Source organism: Sylvia atricapilla, chromosome 20 (assembly GCF_009819655.1).
Source record: "Sylvia atricapilla isolate bSylAtr1 chromosome 20, bSylAtr1.pri, whole genome shotgun sequence".
NCBI classification, from domain to species: domain Eukaryota; kingdom Metazoa; phylum Chordata; class Aves; order Passeriformes; family Sylviidae; genus Sylvia; species Sylvia atricapilla.
In genome coordinates, this window is record NC_089159.1 from 1068909 (window position 1) to 1088505 (window position 19597).

General features: G+C 52.0%; 1 protein-coding gene across 1 annotated transcript in view; it reads right to left on the reverse strand.

Moving 5' to 3' along the window:
• Positions 1–1578: 1578 nt before the first annotated feature.
• GALNT17 (polypeptide N-acetylgalactosaminyltransferase 17) overlaps positions 1579–19597 on the reverse strand; it is a 203166-nt gene continuing 185147 nt past the window's right edge. Inside the window, exons 7-11 of the mRNA XM_066333123.1 lie at positions 16840–17025; positions 13693–13830; positions 12112–12207; positions 4723–4890; positions 1579–4191 (exon numbers count right to left, since the gene is read on the reverse strand). Coding sequence (XP_066189220.1) covers positions 4063–4191; positions 4723–4890; positions 12112–12207; positions 13693–13830; positions 16840–17025 — 717 coding nt within the window. The 3' untranslated portion in view covers positions 1579–4062. The remainder of the gene's footprint in view (positions 4192–4722; positions 4891–12111; positions 12208–13692; positions 13831–16839; positions 17026–19597) is intronic.

A 19597-nucleotide genomic window follows, 5' to 3' on the forward strand; every position in this document is an offset into this window, starting at 1 on the left:
AGCCCAAACTCCTGCAGAGGAAGAGCCCCTGTTGCCTGCAGAGGGTCATGGTCAATGGCTCAGAGTCCTGCTGGACATCAGTGACCAGGGGTGTCCTCAGGGCCAGGTTTGGGGCCAGTGGTATTTAAATATCCTCATCAATGACACTGTGTGTGTCACCAGGTGATGTCAGCTGGTGACACCACGCTGAGGGTGCAGTGACAGCCCTGGAGGACAGGGCCATCCAGAGGGACCTGGACAGCTCCAGAAGTGGTCTTTGGGAATCTTAGGAGGTTTAACAGGGCCAAGTTCAAATTGGGGGAACCCCTGGGATCAGTCCAGGCTGGGATGAGCAACTGGAGCAGCCCTGGGAGGAGGCCCTGGAGTTGCTGTGGGTGACACTGGGCATTGGGCAGCCCTGAACCCCCAGCCCTGGGCTGATCCCAGTGTGGGCAGCAGGGAAGGGATTGGGATCCTGCCCCTGTGCTCAGGTGAGAGCCACCTGCAGAGCTGCCCCAGCCCTGGGCCCAGCACAGGCAGCACCTGGAGCTGCTGGAGGAGCCCAGAGGAGGCTCCAGGATGAGCAGAGGGATGGAGCAGCTCTGCTGGGAGGAAAGGCTGGGAGAGCTGGGAATGTTCAGCCTGGAGAGGAGAAGCTTTGGGGTGAGCTCAGGGTGACCTTGCAGGGCCTGAGGGAGCTGACAGGAAACATGGAGAGAGACTTTGGACAAGGGCCTGGAGTGACAGGACACAGGGAATGGCTTCTCACTGCCAGAGGGCAAGGGTGGATGGGATACTGGTCAGGAATTGTTCCCTGGCAGGGTGGGCAGGGCTGGCACAGGGTGCCCAGAGCAGCTGTGGCTGCCCCTGGATCCCTGGCAGTGCCCAAGACCAGGTGACATTGGTGCTTGGAGCTCCCTGGGATAGTGGAAAGGCACTGGCTGGGCTTTAAGGTCCCTCCAACCTAAACCATTCTGGGATTCCATGTTTCCATCTGCTCTGAAGAAGATTGAGCCATTCCAACATGGATCCTGCCTTTGGGAAAGCCCTGAGGGTGTACAATGCTCTCCACAAGGACTCAGGTCTCCAACCCGTGCAGCAGGGGCTGGATGTGCCCCTGCCCAGGTGACACTCACCTGTGTGCCCTCACCTGCCCCAGCCTGGGCGAGGAGCTGCTGCTCCCTTTGGTCACACTGAGATCCATCCCTCCCACCCAGGAAAGCACCAAGGCAGTGCTCAGGAGAACGTGGATGGAAGGAATGGGTTCAAGGAGTGCCCTGAGCTCCAGGTGACACTCAGGAACATTTAGGGACACCCAGCCTGGGCTCAGGAATGCCAATGATGCTTTACTGACCACATGACATCTCTTTCCAGCTTGTGGTAACTTATCCTGGTGAGTGGCAGCAGCAGGGATGGATGGAATGAGAGTTAATCTGTGCTCACCATCTCCCTTGATCTCTCCTTCATTTCCATTTCTTGCAAAAATGGAAGTTTCATTAAAACAGCAGCACTTTTCTATTAAATGAGTAAGGGAGAGGAATTACTGCCTCTGTACCTCAGCAGCAGAGAATCTTTTGAAAATCACTCAAGAGGCAAGGCTCAAATCAGATATTTAATAAGAATCACTTGGAGATCACTTCTTAAAGCAATTAACAGATGATTAGAGATAAGCGAGATGCAACAATGAGACCCAGATCTTAGACAGATTTCTCCGGGGTGGGGGTGCAGCCCTGGGGTCACCAACGGTGTCAAGACAGAGTAGCAGAGGAAATTCCCACTTTTCGGGCTGATTTTGCTCCTGTTTCCAATCGTTTGGAAGCTGCAGCTGGAGCAGGGAGAAGGGGCCAACACCTCCCAGGGGCTCTGGCCCGGCTGAGGCTCCTGGAGCCCGGGGTTCACCTCCACCTTCCCTTCCTTGTGCTGAGGCAGGGTTTGCTTCTCCTTCTGGAGCACGAAGGAAAGGCAGGTGTGAGCCTGAACATTCCACAGGATCCCAGAGCTCGGCAGCAGCAGGATCCTCATGCCCTGGGCATCCTGCGCCACCTGGCACGGGGACAGCAGTGGCACCGGGGACATGCGGCCATCCCAGAGGAACCAGGGACAGGCAGGGACTGGGACAGAGCCAGGGACTGGGACAGAGCCAGTCCTGCCCAGGGGATCAGCACAGCCAGGGAGCAGCCACACAGCCCACCCAGCCCTCTGTGGGAGCAGCCGGAGCCCTGGGGGCTGGGGCACCTCACCCCACCACTGAAACATGTGACAAAAGCCATCTGCTGCCACCCTGGGCACTGGCAGCGCTTGAGCCTGGCTGAGTTACAGCACAGACAACACGCAGGGGCTGCTGGTTGCTCATCCTGACCCACACGGGCTCTCCCTTCCAGTATTTGCTCGGTCTAAGGGCATTTTACCAGCTGGACCAGAGCTCTGGGGTCTCAAAGCCCTCAGGGTTCCCTGGAGTCACCAGGAAATTGCTTCTCTCGAAGGCAGCAACAAAGGCAAGGGGAGCTGGCTCATGCATCCACAGACCTGTGGTCATATCGGGTTTGGAAGTGCTCAAATTTATTACACAAGAGATGATGCAACAGCAAAAAAGAGAGCAGAATTCTACATTGACTCTCTACTCTGCAAGTCAGGACAACTAAGAGGTTTTACTTCATTAAGGAAGGCAGGGGAAAAATCAGAGACAGCCCCAGTGGTTAAGGGAGCCTTGTAAAGCCTAAATGAACAATCAGTCCTAGGTGATGCTCGTTGCTGTAGAAGGAACAATGAAATAGATCTGCTTCTGTTCAATAAATTACTAAAACATCAGTTATAAACCTGCTGCATGGCATTGGAAATTCAGCTCGTTAAACATCCAGGGAGCTTCATCCTGATGCAAATGGAAGACAGGCATGAGTGCTCTGCAGCAAAGGACTCTGTGCACATCCCAGCTTGGGAAACATATTTACACATACATCTCATATATTAATCTATTTTAGTGCACCCTAGCCAGAGGGCAGCCACAATGAGAATTATTCTGGGAGAAGGACAGGAGATGGGCTGGTTTCTCCTCCCTGCTGAGCAAAGCCTGTGTCCGTCCATGGACAGCAATTCTGCAGGATCGTGTTTCCATTTTCCAGGCAGCCACACCAAGCAGAGCTCTCCCAGGTGGGTTTGGTAGCCAGGATTACTGTGAGCCAAAAATAAATCAGAGATCCCTCCACCAGAGTAACAAGCCTCAAACGACTTCAGGGCCAAGAATTTCAGGCAAACTGCCATTTGTTGGTGCCTTGGCCTCCCTCCCACAGCTCAGGGCTGCAGTGACTCTGGGGGGACCTTGGCCAGGCCTGACCAGGCAGGACAGGGCTGCTCAAGCCTCAGAGAACATTCCTGCTGTCAGCCAGGAGGGCAGGCAGACATCCCAGATCATTCACAAGGGGAACCCCTTTGGGGTCTCCATGGAGGGAAGAGCTGCTGGGCCAGCAGCACGTGGGTGATAGAGAGGGGGGCAAGGGCAGTCAGGGGTTTATTTCACTGCATTTTGGGGGTCATTTCTGCGATTAAGGGTTGGAAAGATCCCTGGGAACTGCTGGGGTGTGTTTTGCTTCTCCAGATCTCAGAGAAGGGGCTGCTGGAGGCAGGGTCAGGAAAGGAAAAAGGATCCAGCAAAACACCACATCCTTCAAACTTGGCTCCTTTGGGGTTTGGAGACCTTTTCCTCTCCCAAGCTCCTCAGTTTCCACAGGCAGGTCTGTCCAGGGTTGTGGTGCAAACCTCCCCAGCCCTTTGGGAGGGCCTGGAGTTGTGTGGGAAAGCAGAAACTCTGTCAGTAAATGCTCCCAGACTGCTCCAGCAGGGAATGGGGCACCTCTGGAGTGCTGGCCACAGGGAGCAGCAGTTCTGAGCCAGCTCCACACAGCTGGGATCAGCTGGGGGAGACTCACATACGGTAAAAATAAAGCCACAAATGCCCATCTCCCCCAGGTCCTCTCGTAGGAACACGAATAAAGCTCTGGTAGATATTCCATCCTTCCCAAAGGAGTCCAGGCGGATCAGTCCCCGTCAGCCGTGGCTCGAGTCAGACTCCCCTGACTCTTTCAGCCTCTACTTGATGATGTTTTTAATTGTCCACCTCTGCCCCGTGCAGCTGCGGAGGATCAGGTCAATGCCAGCCATGCCCCTGTTCTCCACCTCCAGGCACCGGCCCGTGCCCTTGTTCAGGATGGCTCCATTCTGCAGTTACAGGAGACGGGAAAAGATGGGAAAACGAAGATATTAATGCTTGTGAAGCGAACCAGGAGCAGGAGGGCAGCCCTGGAAGGAGCACTCAGCTGGGTGGGAATGCTATTCAGACAATAAAATAATTCCCCAAATAAATGGGATGAGCATCCGTTGTCCCTGACAGCACCCAAGGGACACCTGTAACCTTTAAATCCCTGCTGCTGGCAAGGGGGACACTTCTGTAAAAGCTGCATTATTTACTCTGCTTTGGGACCAAAGTGCGTGAATGCATTTCACTCTTCATCCACAAGAAACAAAGGAATCTGGAAGTCATGGGCCGACCAGACATAACCAGATCCACCTTGCTGCTACCAGAAAGGAAAACCGATTAGAAATTGTCCTGAAATGCTGCCCTGATCCCTCTTTACCTCTTCCCTCTGCCCCAGGACCTGGAATTTGCTGTCCCATAGCACCATTTCCCCTTTGTCCCACCCCACCCCACGGGCTGTGTCCCACCCAGGGTTTGGGCAGCCCCAGACACACCTGGATGAAGTTCCAGCGTTTGTGGAGGCTGCTCTTGACCTTGTCACAGTCCAGCAGCTGCGGGAAGCGGCTCTTGCCCGTGTCCACCAGGCAGCGCGTGTCGGGCAGCAGCGTGGTGGTGCCCAGGGCCCCCAGGTGCAGGAACCCCTCCCGGGTGTACCGAGCCAGCTGGGGACAGGGGACAGCAGGACACATCAGCACCTCCCAGCCACAGAGGGAAGGACAGCACCCAGCCCCTGGGGAAAGGACAGCACCCAGCCCCTGGGGAAATGCTGTGAGGGTGCGGGGAGTCCTCACACAGGGCACCATTTGTGACAGCTCTGGCTTCTTTTTCTCTGCCCAGGTTGGGATTGACACACGGGAGTCACAGTCTGTGTTTGGACCTGGATGTTTATTATTCCTTATCTATTCACAGACTCACGAGCCGTGAGCTCTAACTGGCAAGTCAGAGAAATGAGGTAAAATGGAGAACTTCTCTGTCTCCACCAGGTCTTTTCAAGGACAACCTGTCCAATTATGAAATGCCACCTAAACTATTTTTATTTTAAACCAAATAACTACTTGAAGTCTGCAATGCAGGCTTTATTAACCAATTACAGAAAACCACCCAAACCCATGAAAAAGAAGGAAGAAGGTGGAGAAGAAGGACCCAGATGATGCCCAAAGTCCTCCATCTTGCTCCATATATTATAAAATTTATTATACTAAAATCTCAAATCTAAGTTTTTCACCCTGTGAGATCACACAATTCCATTCAAACTCCACCCCCACAACCCCAGTGCCATCACTCCATTTTGGAAGCCTGTTCCATGGCCTCAAGTCAAATGTGGTGCTTGCTTGAGGGTCAGCACCTTTTAGCACAGAAAGCCTGAAATTTCCAGCCTCCAGGGTTCCAACAGATGCACACAGGGAAAACAAAGCTGGAAGGAATAAATCCCAACCTTCTCCAGCCTTTTATCCCTATTTGGGTTTGTTTTTTTCAGATGCAGGTGAGGAACTGAGACACAGGAAGGGGTAGGAATAATCCCAAGCCTTAAAGCCCCCCTGGAGCAGCTCCTGCAGCCTCCTGCGATGCTGTGGGATGGGGGAATGGATGGTCTGACCTGCATTCCAGCTGATCTGGCTGCTGGTGTGCTGGCTGAGGCAGCCTTGGCTGGGCTGGCACCTCTGGGTGCCTGCACAGGCTGCAGGGCTCCAAGCAGCAGCAGCACCAGCCAGAGGGGCCAGAACTGGGGTGGGAGCCTGGCTCTGCCCCACAGCCCAGCCCCTGGGAAAGGCTCAGGACTGCAGCTACCCCCAGACATCACCACAGGATCCAACTGCCCACAGCTTCCAGGGCTCCCAGGGGACACGGGGTGGGAGCAGCGGGCAGGGATGATGCCCTCGGGGACACTGGCACACAAAGGACTCCTCCATTTCAAGGAGTGCCACCAAAATAATTTCCCTAAACACATTGAAATTCTGGAGCGAGGAGAAAGGAACGCCAGTGTCCTGCCTTTTATAGTTCAAGGGAAAGATCTCCACAGCTGCTTATTTAAATTATAAATCAGGCCATTATCCAGCAGACAAATAAGGAGGATTCAGCACGTTAATTAACTGAGCATATCTGTGACCCAGATGCCAGGGAAGAGGCAGTAAATCCCACTGGGAGTTTGGGTTATCTGGGCTGTAATAATTAAACACTGGAAATCAAGTTAAAACAATGTATCAGGGTCAAACTGCAGCTCAGAAGCCCAGGGCCAGCCCGGGTGCCCAGCTCCCTTGGGGTGGGCCTGGCTCTGCTCCCAGGTGCTGCTGCAGTTACACCTGGAGTGAAAATGTTGTGTATCAGAGCTCCTCACAACTCCCTGGGGTTCATTCCCCAAGTGCCCCCACAGGAGGGGTCAGGAGCAGCCCAAACCTTGATCACAGAATCCTGGAATGGTCTGGGGTGGAAGGGACTTCAAAGCCCACCCAGAGCCACCCCTGCCATGGGCAGGGACACCTCCCACTGTCCCAGGTGCTCCAAGCCCCAGTGTCCAATGTGGCCTGGGCACTGCCAGGGATCCAGGGGCAGCCACAGCTGCTCTGGGAGTAAAACTGCCCCATCTCATCTTCCCTGGGCAAGATGTGTCCTTGTGTCCCCAAAGCCCTTTGCAAGACAGAACAAAACCACAGAATCATGGAATATCCTGACATGGAGGAGACCCCCAAGGATCATCCAGTGCAGCCCCTGTCCCTGCACAGACACCCAACAATCCCACCCTGGGCATCCCTGGGAGCTCCTGGAGCTGTGGCAGCCTCAGGCTGTGCCCATTCCCTGGGCAGTGCCAGCACCCTCTGGGGGAAGAACCTTTCCCAAAATCCAGCCTGAGCCTGCCCTGGCCCAGCTCCAGCCCTGCCCTGTCCCTGTCCCTGTCCCACAGAGCAGAGACCAGTGCCTGCTCCTCCTCCCATCATGAGGACAATTAACCATGAGGAGTCTCCCCTGTCTCCTCCAGCTGAGCATTCCAAGTGCCCTCAGTGCCCCACATTTGGCTTCACCGAGGCCCTTCCCCATCCTCGTGTCCTCCTCTGGACGTGTTCATGGGCCAAGCCTGGAGCCACACAGTGCTCCCAGCCGGGCAGAGGGGTTCAGCCATGCAGCTCTTCTGAACTGGCACCTGAGCTCCAAATTCAGAGGAAGGACATGGAAGTGTTGGAGCAAAGCTGGAGGAGGACTTGAAGCTCAGGGATTGGAGCAGCTCCTCTGTGGAGCCAGGCTGGGGGAGCTGGGGTTGTTCACCTGGGGAAGAGGAGGATGTGTGGAGACCTCAGAGCCCCTGCCAGAGTCTGGGGGTCCAGAGAGGGACCCTGCATCAGGAGCTGGACAGACAGGACAAGGGGAATGGGGTCAAACTGAAGGAGAGCAGGGTTAGACGGGACATTGGGCAGGAATTGTTCCCTGGCAGGGTGGGCAGGGCTGGCACAGGGTGCCCAGAGCAGCTGTGGCTGCCCCTGGATCCCTGGCAGTGCCCAAGGCCAGGCTGGACACTGGGGCTTGGAGCAGCCTGGGACATGGGAGGTGTCCCTGACATGGGGTGGCACTGGGTGGGCTTTGAGGTCTCCTCAATCCAGATCATTCCAGGATTCTCTAACACCACTTCTTGTCTTGCAGGAAGGAGAAGAAGCATAAAGGCAAAGACAGAGACAGACAAACCCAGGCTGTCACGGAGGCAGAAACGCCCCAGATGTCCCAAATGGGCAGTGCCAGTCCCTGCCCTCCTGTTTCTGAGGGGGAAGGAGCGTGCCAGACTCTCTCCTTTGGGATGGCTTTTGGCAGCCTGTCCCCAGACAGTTGGTGCAGTGCCCAGGAGGCTCCAGGATCTCTGCTCTGACACGTTATTGCCTAATGTGCTGGGAAAAGTAACTAGAGCACAAAGGCCCTGGTTCCCCGGGAAGGGAAGGGAAAGGAGCAGGGATGTGAGGAAATGCATCTGCCAGAGGCAAGATCTGTGCTGGGAACAGCGGGGAAAGGCAGAGCCCAGCACAGGGCCTGACACTCACCAAACACAGCACAGCATCAGCAACAGCCCCTGCGGCCCCACAGCCAAACCTGAGGGGGATTATCCCCCAAAAATCCCATCTAACTCATGAGTAAAGGTCCCACCATGCTCCTATGACATTATTCTTCTTTTGGGATGTCTGCAGAGAATCACAGAATGGTTTGGTAGGAAAAGGGGCTTTGTGGATCATCTCTTTCCATCCCTTTCCACCATCCCAGGCTGCTCCAAGCCCCAGTGTCCAGCCTGGCCTTGGGCACTGCCAGGGATCCAGGGGCAGCCACAGCTGCTCTGGGCACCCTGTGCCAGCCCTGCCCACCCTGCCAGGGAACAATTCCTGCCCAATGTCCCACCCAGCCCTGCCCTCTGGCAGTGGGAAGCCATTCCCTGTGTCCTGTCCCTCCAGCCCTTGTCCCCAGCCCCTCTCCAGCGCTCCTGGAGCCCCTTTAGGCCCTGAAGCTCTGGAATCTCCCTGGAGCTTCTCCTCTCCAGGTGAGCACCCCCAGCTCTCCAGCCTATTCTCACAGGACAGGTTAATTCCAAGCCTTAATTCCTCTTTTGTTACTTTGCTCCCCTCCAGAGCGAGCCAGGGGCCCCAGCCCAGCCTGGGACAGGACAGGAAACAAGGAAAAGACCAAGACAAAGGGCCAAGGGAAAACAGTTTGAAACTATTCCCAAGCATTTCAAAGTGGCTCAAACTGATGAGGTCTTTAACCCCTTCATCAGAGTGGCCCAAAGCCACATCCCCAGCCAGAGTCTGACTGACAGCCCCAGCCCCTGGAACATCCTTCCATTAAACCTCATCCAGGAAACTGCACCTGGCCATGTTCCCTCCTCCAGCTGTCCCTGGGGTTGGAAAATCCCCCCCAGCCCATCCAGTCCCAGCTCTGCCCCATCCCCACCTTGTCCCCAGCCCAGAGCTGAGTGCCACATCCAGAAATTCCTTGGGCACCTCCAGGGTTGGGGACACCAAACCTCCCTGGGCAGCCCCACCAAGGCCTGACCACCCTTTCCTTGGGGAAATTCCTCCTGATGTCCACCCTGAGGCTCCCCTGGCCCAGCCTGAGGCCGTTCCCTCTCCTCCTGTCCCTGTTCCCTGGAGCACAGCCCGACCCCCCCGGCTGTCCCCTCCTGTCAGGGAGTTGTGCAGAGCCACAAGGTCCCCCCTGAGCCTCCTTTTCTCCAGGCTGAGCCCCTTTCCAGCTTCCTCAGCTGTCCCCAGGCTGGGGCTGTACCCCCCTGGCAAAGCTGTACCTCCAATCCATCTCCTGTGATTGTGATTTCTGGCTGGCTGCATCTCAGGGATGGCAGAAAGTTAATTAGACATCCCAGCACCTGGGAAATAAAAGCCTTGATGACCTTCATTGACTCTATTGGAAAATAATTTTGGGTTGTTTAGCTTCCCTTCTGCTCTGAGCAGACCATCAATTAGCAGCCATCAGTAAAATGTTCAGGATTTGCCTTATACCGCAATTTAATCTGATTAAAGGGTGCTGTTTTGTCACCCCTGCTCCTGCCGTTTCCCCCATGAGCTCAGTATTGATGGCTTTGTCCTCAACTTCTGCTGCTTAAATGGGCAAAACATATTTTATCCTATAATTAAATGAAATGCTCTGCTGGGTGAACATTATCTTAAGTTTTATAGCATTACAGTGCTTTCTATCACCTTAATATATCACCATAGCTGTGTCACTGCAATGAGCTATCGCTGCATTATTAGTGTAATACATCATTACAGCAAGGTGCTTCCATGAGGGATTGCCTCCAAGATGAAGCCATCAAGCAGGAAAAAAACCCATCAGCAGCCTCAATATAATTACAGGATAAAAGGATGATGATGGAAGCTCATAATGATTTGACCTGGAAGTGAATGGAAGCAGGGAGAACGGAAAGCTGAAGGGAAAATAAGAGAAAAATTCCCCCAAATTTTACTCAGTGAGGGACAAGTGAGTAAAGGCAAGATCTCATCTGCATTCAAAGCCACCACCCTGAACTGCATTCAGGCTGAGCTTAAACCCATGGGCAGTCCCAGGAGAGAGCAGAAACTGGGGACAGGACACAAAGTGGGCAGCCCTGAATGGCACAAATCCCTCCTGGCAGATCCAGCATTCATTCCTTCTCTCCCAGCTGCATCCACAGGCAGAGGGAAGGGGTGGGACTGGATTTGCGAAGGGGTGGGACTGGATTTAGGAAGAGGGAGGGCATCCAAGGAAATCCCAGCACCGCTGGTGTGGCAGGGAACAAGAGCCAAGGCCCCACTGTCCTCGGGATGTGACAACCACACCTTCCCCCTCTCATTCCTGCCAAGGCTGGCAGTGAAATGATTTCTTTATTCTGAAAGAAGCAATATCTGGGATATCAAAATGTCTGGGATGTGCCCCAGGATCAAGGAGAGAAGGGGGGATTTTAGGACACCACATGTGCTTTGGGATGTGAGCAACTCCAAAGGAATTCAACAACTCCTTGTGGATTTTCATACACATACAAATAAATAAAAATTAAACATATATATTTATATACACAAACCAGAGTTTCTATTACTTCTAATTCCATCCCCAGCCATAAATTACAACCTGCAGCCCATTAATTAAACAGTTGTAGGGAAAGTCCAATTTCCTTCATGGTGCCACAAAGGCCATTTCAAAGCTTCTGCTCTCACTGATAGCTGCTTCAAACCAGCATTTTCCAGGAGTTTCACTAATTGCATGTATCGTGAAACAAAGGAACTGCCAAGAACCAGCTCTCAGCTGAAGAGGGAAGGGAAAACATGGAGAGGGAAGACCAGGAAGGATGAAATGGGCAAGCTCCAGGCAACCAGCAAAATCTGACTTCAGAACTTCAGGTAGGGAAAGAAAACATTGTTAAATTTAATCCTAATAACACTGAGGGAAAAATAAATAACCTGTTCTCAGGCATTCATCCTAAAGCCCAGGATCAGCAGCCAGTTGTCAGCCCAATCCAGTTTCTCACACAATAATGCACTTAGAGGCTCCCAATTCCAGCCACAAAGTGCAAAAGGCAGTCGGTGCCATTTAAGAGAAAAATGGGGTGTTTGAGCAAGGGCAGGTTCTTTAGCAGGGACTGATCTTTGTTTGAGACAAGGGTAACCCAAAGTGGGATTTTCTCCCCCTCACAGCTGACTCCCAGCTCCTCAAGTTCCCAGCTCAGGCTCAGATGAACTCTGGGATCACTCAGTCCAGGGTGACTGTGGAGTGACAACAGGATTTTTATGCTTTCCCATTCCTGAACTGTACATTTTTTTAGCTGAAAATGAACCTCCTTGAGCCTGCTGGGCCCCAGATGCTCCAAAACTTTTGGAAAGGGAAAAGGAGTGCTGGAAAACAAATCCCAGCCAAGCTGAAATGGCTCATTACCGCAGCACTAATTGTTTTCTTTACCCCATTAGTCTGGGTTTCTTCTGCTGGGTGGAAGAGAAGTAATCCCACAACGGGTTGGAAGGGACCTTAAAGACCGTCTTATTCCAACCTTCCACTATTCCAGGTGCTCCAATTCCCATCCAGCCTGACCTTGAGAAGGAAATACTCAGATTGTGTCCATGATTATTGTTATTTGTTATTTACCTTTGTCTGGAAGCTTTTATTTTAAAATGCCTTTTTTTTTTTTTTTTTTTCTTCAAATTGCAAAAATTTCGACTTTCCAACATTTTCAATTTACAAAGATTTCCACTTTCTGTCCAGGCTTTTCCTTGCATCTCTAGCAGGATTATGGGAATCCAGAGAACACTGGAGGAGCAGCTGGGAAAAGATCCCCGAGGTGTTTTTCACCCTGGAGAGCAAAGGCCAGAGCCAAGCTGCACAGCCCCAGGATGTCACCTGGGTGCCAGGGGCTGTGACAGTGCCAGCCTCACCTGTGGGCCCCAGCCATGGCACGGGTACAGGATTGCTGTGTGGTTCTCCTGAGGGCCCTGGTCCAGACACACGTCCTTGGCCTTGTTGTTCCGCAGCTGGCAGGGAAAAAGGACAGAGTTAAGGGACAGAAAAGGGTCAGAGTTATGGCCAAAAAGGTGCAGAGTTATAGCAGAAAAAGGACAGAGTTATGGCCCAAAAAGGACAGAGTTAAGGGACAGAAGGGGCAGAGTTATGGCAGAAAAAAGGCAGGGTTAAGGCACAAAAAATGGCAGAGTTAAGGCAAAAAGAGGGCAGAGTAATGGCAGAAAGATGGGTGGAGTTATGGCAGAAAAGGGGCAGAGTTATGGCCCAAAAAAGGGCAGTTAAGGGATAAAAAGAAGCAGAGTTACAGCCAAAAAGGGCAGAGTTAAGGCACAAAGAGGGCAGCGTTATGGCAAAAAAAGGGGTGGAATTATGGCAAAAAAAAGGGCAGAGTTATGGCAAAAAAAAGGGCAGAGTTATGGCAGAAGAAGGGGCAGAGTTAAGGCACAAAAGGGCAGAGTTAAGGCCCTCTCTTATCAGAGATAAGAGGAAGCTGGTGCTCAGCCCTCTCTGGCCTCTCCACCTCTCACTGCTGTATCACCAGGAATGATCAGGCAAAGAAAACTTACAGAGCACTAAACCATTCTTTAAATCCAGGGCTGATGATGACTGTTTTTATCAACAATCCCCATTCCCAGGAGCAGGGTCCCTGGACACGGCTGACTCTGTGTTTGGTCAGGGGTGGTGGGGACAAACCCAGCTTTAGGCTGCCAGGAGTCTGAAATCAATGCAGAACCCCCCAGATTTCAGTGAAATCTCAAAGTGCTCAACAAGGCAGGGAAAAAGGCCCAACTCAACAAGGATCACCTTGGAATCACCACATCCTTGTTCCAGCTGGATTTTTTCCAACTCAAACCATTCTGAAATTTGTATGAAAATAGATTTTTTGGGGGGGAAGGTTTTAGCTTGAAGGCCTTAAGTAACTCTGAGAACAAATCTTTCCTAAAATGAATAACCCATCTGGGGTGCCCAGGCTTCAAGGAGCCTACTTCAAGTGCCACTACTCCATCAATTCCATTGCAGCAGAGTATTTGTTATTAGTTCCCATAAATGACTCTTTCTATATTCCCAGAATGGTTTCAAAGCCAGCAGAGATTGAATTAAGTCCCCTTATTTTATCTTGTCCTTAAGCTGTTGTGACAAGGCACTGAATCCTCCAGGGACCTTTTCAGGAATTAGGCTGAGTTTGAGTCACAAGGTTTTAGAAGATGCCTGCATATTAAAGTACAAATGCAGCTGCTTAATCCATAGAGTCAATGGGAAATATGGATAATTTCTGTCAATTCACTAAATGATGTATTAACATCTTTTACTTTCTACAGTCTTCAAGATCAGCGGCAAATCCCCAAACTGGTTTTTAAAAGAAACTGGGAGCAGATTTATACAAATTTAGGTAATTACACAGAAAAAGTCAGTTTTGATTCAGACTCCTCTCCTTTGAGGCTGTTTCTCACCAGGGACTGTAAATATTAGCAGGCTGAGCTAAGGGACTGAATCACCTCTCCATAAGCAATGGTGTTGTTGTATCTCCTCATTTCTGGATAAACATGGTCCAGGTACCACTGGAAGTTTTTACACTTCAGGCTCTTCCTCAAGGCTTTCCTCTCCGAAACATCCCCGATGTCAATCCCTGGATTCTGAAAAACAACAACAGGACATCACTGAATGGTCACACTTCCAAAAAAAAAAAAGATAAAAATGAAAGTATTTCACTGAGCTTTGAGATCCCTTCCAAACTGCCTGGGAACTGCCTGTGGTGGAGTAATTCCAGAAATGCTGGGATGTGTGTCCAGGGCTGAAATCATCAGAAGGAAGAGGTGGGTGCCAGAGCCAGGACAAGAGGGGGACATCAACTTCTCAGCTGGGTTTTGAGGGCCCCTTGCAATGGCCATGGACTTTAACCCCAGGGATAATTTGCAAAAGAGAAGCCAAAAGAAGAAGAAAAGGTTTGGAGGAAAGCTGGAAAGTGCAGTGAAACAGAGAGGAGTCTTCTCCCAATTCTCCTGGGTTTGAATCCATCTGACAAAGACTGATCTGTATTTTTAAAGAAGGTATTTTTAAAAGATTTCTCCTTCTCTTTGGGTTCTGAGGCACAGGACTTCCAGGAGAGTGGATATCAGGCTTTAAAAGATGGAAATGCAAACCCTGGCTGGGCACTGAGCACCAAACCCTTCCCTGACCCCACTGAGACACAACCCAGAGGAAGAGAGGGGTAAAAGGTGTAAATTAAATGGGAAAAGAATGAAGGAAAGAAAGAAAGGTCTAAGATTCAAATATAGCAGAGACAGCCAGCTGAGAATAAAGGATAAAAAATGCGCGAGAAGAAAACTTGAGGCTCAGCAAAACCTGTTGGCAATTTGGGCAATTCCAGGGGGGAATGGGCTCCCTGGAGACACGGCAGAACCCCACTGCTGCTCCTGCAGCCAAAGCTGTCCCTGAGGAATAACCCTGCAGGGCGGGAGAGCTGCCCTCCTTCACTCCCCCATGGAATCTGCTAATGCAGCAGGGGAGCCCAAGGCAGTCACAGAGCAGCCCCTTCCTCCTGCTGGGCTTCCACCCTGCCTGAGCTCCTGCTCTTGTCTTTCCCAGCGATCATTAAACACAACTGGGAAAGTAATTTTCCATTACAACGCTTGTAATGATCTCCTAATGAATTATTCACTCTGCTTTAGAAGAGGCACCGTTTCCATGTGCCACTGAGAGGTAAAAATAAAGATGATTCAGTGCAGACAGGCAGGACAGGCTGAGGTGTGAGTGGGTGAGGTGGGGCTCAGAGCACTCAGGCAGCACCTGGGATGGGCAGGGCTTTGCCTTGGCATCACAAAATAATCCAGTGCACATCCATGTAACCTCCCCCATCCAACAAGGCTTCCCTCACATTAAATCTTGGTTTGATTAGGAAAAGGCCTGTATTAAAAACTCAAATGGATTTTGGGGAACCCAGACCTATTGGGAAGACCTACATAAAAATCTCAAGTTGGTTTTGGGTCACTCAGGCCCGTTCCCAGCCCAGTGCTGATCCATGTGACACTGCCTTTTCCAAGTTCGACAGCAGGGATTTTAATCCTTCCTGTAATGCTCCAAAGCTGTTCCTGAGCAGGAGGATGGTGCCTCACCTCTAGAAAGGAATCAGCCTAAGGATCAGGATTTCTGATCCCTGCCTATGAGCATTTGGACCTTGAGGCCTCTTTTAAGATCTCAAATTCTCAGTCCTGGAGGCAGCTCTCCCTCTCTCGGCCCCTGGTGTGGTGCCTATCACAGCCAGGGCCCTCCTGCAGCTCCCTGGGAATGCAGCTTTTCTTTCCATCTCTATTCCTTTATTTCCTGTATTTTTGTACCAGCTGGGCCTGGATCCCCCCACCCCCAGGACCACAGCCCTGCAGCTCCTGGCCCTTCCCAGGCTGGTCCCTAACGCAGCACAAAGCTGTCACTGCCGTGGCTCCAAATGCCAGCAGCTCTCCCCAGATGTAACCTTTCCTCAGAAAGCTGCAGCAGCAGCTCAGATTTTTGTGTTTTCCTGTTTTTCCAGAGGCCTGGGGCAGACACCAGCTGGCCACGCTCCCTCAGCTGCACCAGGACTCAGCAGCTCTTTGAGCCTTGGCCAAGCAGGACTATTCTGTGTTCATTTTTAGCACCAAGGGGTGGCTGGAAATAACTGCACCCAGGGGTGCTGGGCACTTGTGGCACCAGTCTGACCTCAGAGTGAAACTGGGCAGCCCCCAGTGCTCGTTCACCTGCTGATCCCAGCCGTGACCCAGGAGCATCACTGCCTCCCCATGGCCACCTCCCTGCCCCTCCCCTGGCAGTGCCAGTGGCAGGGATGGGGCACTGATCCTGCCAGGGCTGCTCCAGGCAGCATTTGGAACCAGGAACCAGGAGATGCTCTTGGCTTCCAACATCAGACAACCCAGCAGCAGCCTTGGACCTGCAAAAATTCCTCCTGGAGGCTGTGGAGCTTTCCCAGAAGTGCAGGAAGTGATTCCTGTACAGGCTGTGCCCCTGGACATGCTCACCTGGACCTGCTGGTGGCACACTGTGGTTTCACAAAGAGTCACCAAGCTGTGACATGGCAGGTTTACACCAGAATTAATGTGTCAGATATCCAAGAAAACCTGACCGTTTCTGGGCAGAAATCAAAGGAACCACCAAAGCTCTTTAAGGAGAAGGTTTAAGAGGATGAGGATCCCCTTCTGTGAGCCACCAGCCTCTAATCCTTTACCTTCAAACTTTCCAGCACTGGGAAAACGAACAGCCCCAAGCCCTGGGCCACACATCCCTCGGGAGCTCTGGGAGGGCTCAGTGACCATGAGCTGGGACCCCGAGCTGGGCTGGATGTGACACAGGAATAAACCTGCGGCACCAATGATACTGACTGACATCCACAATCCTCCAGGAAACGAGTCTGCAGACAGACCACTGCAGACCTCACGCTGGGTGGACACTCAGGGAGACAACCACCCCAGCCCAGGTTTAATTCCTAGAACCACACTAAAAAGGCTGTGGGAACAGCAGGAACCCCTCCAAAGCCTGTAGCTTTGCCGAGGGAGCTCTGCTGGGGCTGAGCCCTGGTTAAGGCTGTGCTCAGGGACACCAGCCGCTCTAGAATTCAGGTCTAAGCAGGGAGTGACCACGAGGCCAGGCTGTACCTCCAGGGGCAGGTTCCAGGCGATGTAGACGTGCCACTTGTAGTCGTCCATCCAGACCTCGGCCACGCGCAGCGCGTTGCGCTTGGTGTAGAAGCCGATGTTGTTGTTGTAGGGCTTCTTCTTGCGCTCGATGTGGGCCACCCTGGAGCAGGGCAGCACCTCCATGCTGCCCCCACACAGCCACACCTGCAACACAGCCACAGCTCCCTCAGCACGGGCAGCGAGGAGAGAAAGGACGGGGTTCTGAGCAGCCCACGGTATCCCAGCACCGCGTCTCCAGCCGGCAGGAGAACCCAGCCCAGGTGTGGCCTCTGCCCAGCACTGACACGTCGGCACCCCGCAGGCTGAACTGTTCAGGCCTGCTGTGCCAAAAGACACTGACCCCCAGACAAGTGCTACATTTGACCTGAGGCCATGGAACAGGCCTCCGAGGTGCAGTGATGGCACTGGGGCTGTGGGTGTGCAGTGTGAATTCACTGATGGCACTGGGGCTGTGGGTGTGCAGTCTGAATTCAGTGATGGCACTGGGGCTGTGGGTGTGCAGTGTGAATTCACTGATGGCACTGGGGCTGTGGGTGTGCAGTGTGAATTCACTGATGGCACTGGGGCTGTGGGTGTGCAGTCTGAATTCAGTGATGGCACTGGGGCTGTGGGTGTGCAGTGTGAATTCACTGATGGCACTGGGGCTGTGGGTGTGCAGTGTGAATTCACTGATGGCACTGGGGCTGTGGGTGTGCAGTCTGAATTCAGTGATGGCACTGGGGCTGTGGGTGTGCAGTGTGAATTCACTGATGGCACTGGGGCTGTGGGTGTGCAGTTTGAATATATGGTGTGATCTCACAGGGTGGAAAACTTAGATATGAGATTTTAGTATATAGTAATATACATGGGGCAATGTGGAGGATTTAGGGCATTGTCTGGGTCCTTCTTCACCTCCTTCTTCTTGGTTTTGGTTGTTTTTTTCTAACTGGGTGAAAAAGGTCCACATTGCAGGCCTTGGGTGGTCATTACTGGGTCAGAAATACAAATAATAGAGGTGTCACCTTTTTATTGGGTGACTAGCGCTTAAATAACCTTGGAAAAAGCTAGAGGTATCCATTTTACCACCAGTTTCTAACTTGTTAGAGCTCATGGCTCATGAGGCTGTTATATAGAGAAGAATTAATAAACACTGAGTCTGAACATGAAACTGGGATTCCAGTGTATTAACCCCGGCTCAACATGAAGAAAAGAAGATAGAAACCTCACACTGAGACACAGGGAGCATTGGTGGGGTTGGAACTGCAGGATCCTTACATCCCTTCCAACCCAGACCACTCTTGGATCAACCTGTGCCCAAAGCTTTAGAGGGATCAGGTCTCTTCCTCACCCCGTGAAGGATCCAGTGCTGCATTTCCTCCCAAATAAAAATTATTAGTGACTGGAATAGTTCAAACAATTCCAAGATGCCCTCCTGCAGAAGGGATGAGTCAGTGAAACATATGGCAGGGACAGATTTCTCCCACTTGAAAACATTTGTTCATTATTGTTCTTTCACGTGCTGCTTCAAATTCCCTTAACTCACAGTTTACAAGTTAATAAAATCTTGTAAGATCCTTCTTTGATCTCACACACAGGGGATTTACAGGAAGACTTGCCATACCTGGCTTCTGCCCTGCCTCCTTGTCATCAGCAAGAAGTTCTTTACCTTCCAGACAGGACTCCAGGCCCTGGGCAATCATTCCAAACCACATTCCTCAGGAAGGCTGCTCTGCATTATCACTTTGCACAGTTTTGGTAACACGCAGCGTTTCTGGGATCCTTTCCAGGCTCACCACCTTCCCTCCTGTCTGTGAGCCCTCATTTCCATGGACCCTGCTCGATTCCCTCTTCCAGCAGCACCAGGAGTCCCCAGCGTGGAGCAGTGCCCGGTGTCACCTCCCAGGGGTGGCTTTGGCCCCTCCAGCGTGGGGCACGTGTCCAGGTGACAGCAGAGAGGGACGCTGCCCTCGGGACAGCCCTGCTCCCCACCGGCTCCCACCTGGACTGCTGCACAACAGGAGCCCCCAGCAGAAACCTGAGCCCTGTTCTATCAGCCGCCGCATGAACATGCAGAATAATCCCACTGCAGTCCTGCTCTGACATTTCACCTTTCAGAACACTTTGGAGACATTTTCTGAATCCCCAGAGAGGATTGAGAGCTCTCAGAGAGGGACCTGCCTGTCCCTGCCTGTCCCTTCCCTCCTCCCATCCCAGCCAAGCCAACAAGGCCCACTCAAGCTCTGCAAGAGGCCACAGGCAAAGCAAACCAGAACTGAACTAGGCAACCCCAGAGAAAACCAGATATATTTTTAAAGGAATATTCCTAAGGCAGAAACTGCCTGTGTTTCTTTAATTTCTCAGCATCTTGGTGAAACAGAGGAATGAGCTGTGCCCTCAGGTGCTCCCGAGGCTGTTGGGCTCAACCACTAGTCCAAAGTGACCCCCAGCATCTCCTGGTTTTGTGCTTTTGGAGATTTGTTATGTTTTGTCCTGATTTAAAATCAGAATAATTATTTTCAAACTACTAAAATCATAATTAATGTGATTTTCCAGCAGCCCGCCACGAGTCACACCATCGCACTCTTACCCTTCTGTGCTTCAGGTAAATAACTCATGTCACCTTCCTTAAATTTCAGGAGTATCTGTACAAAGCACCTGGAAATCCCCACACTGGAATAACTTGGGTGAGGCAAAGAGCTGGGCACTGAGCAAAGGGCTGCACATCCACAGCCTGCTC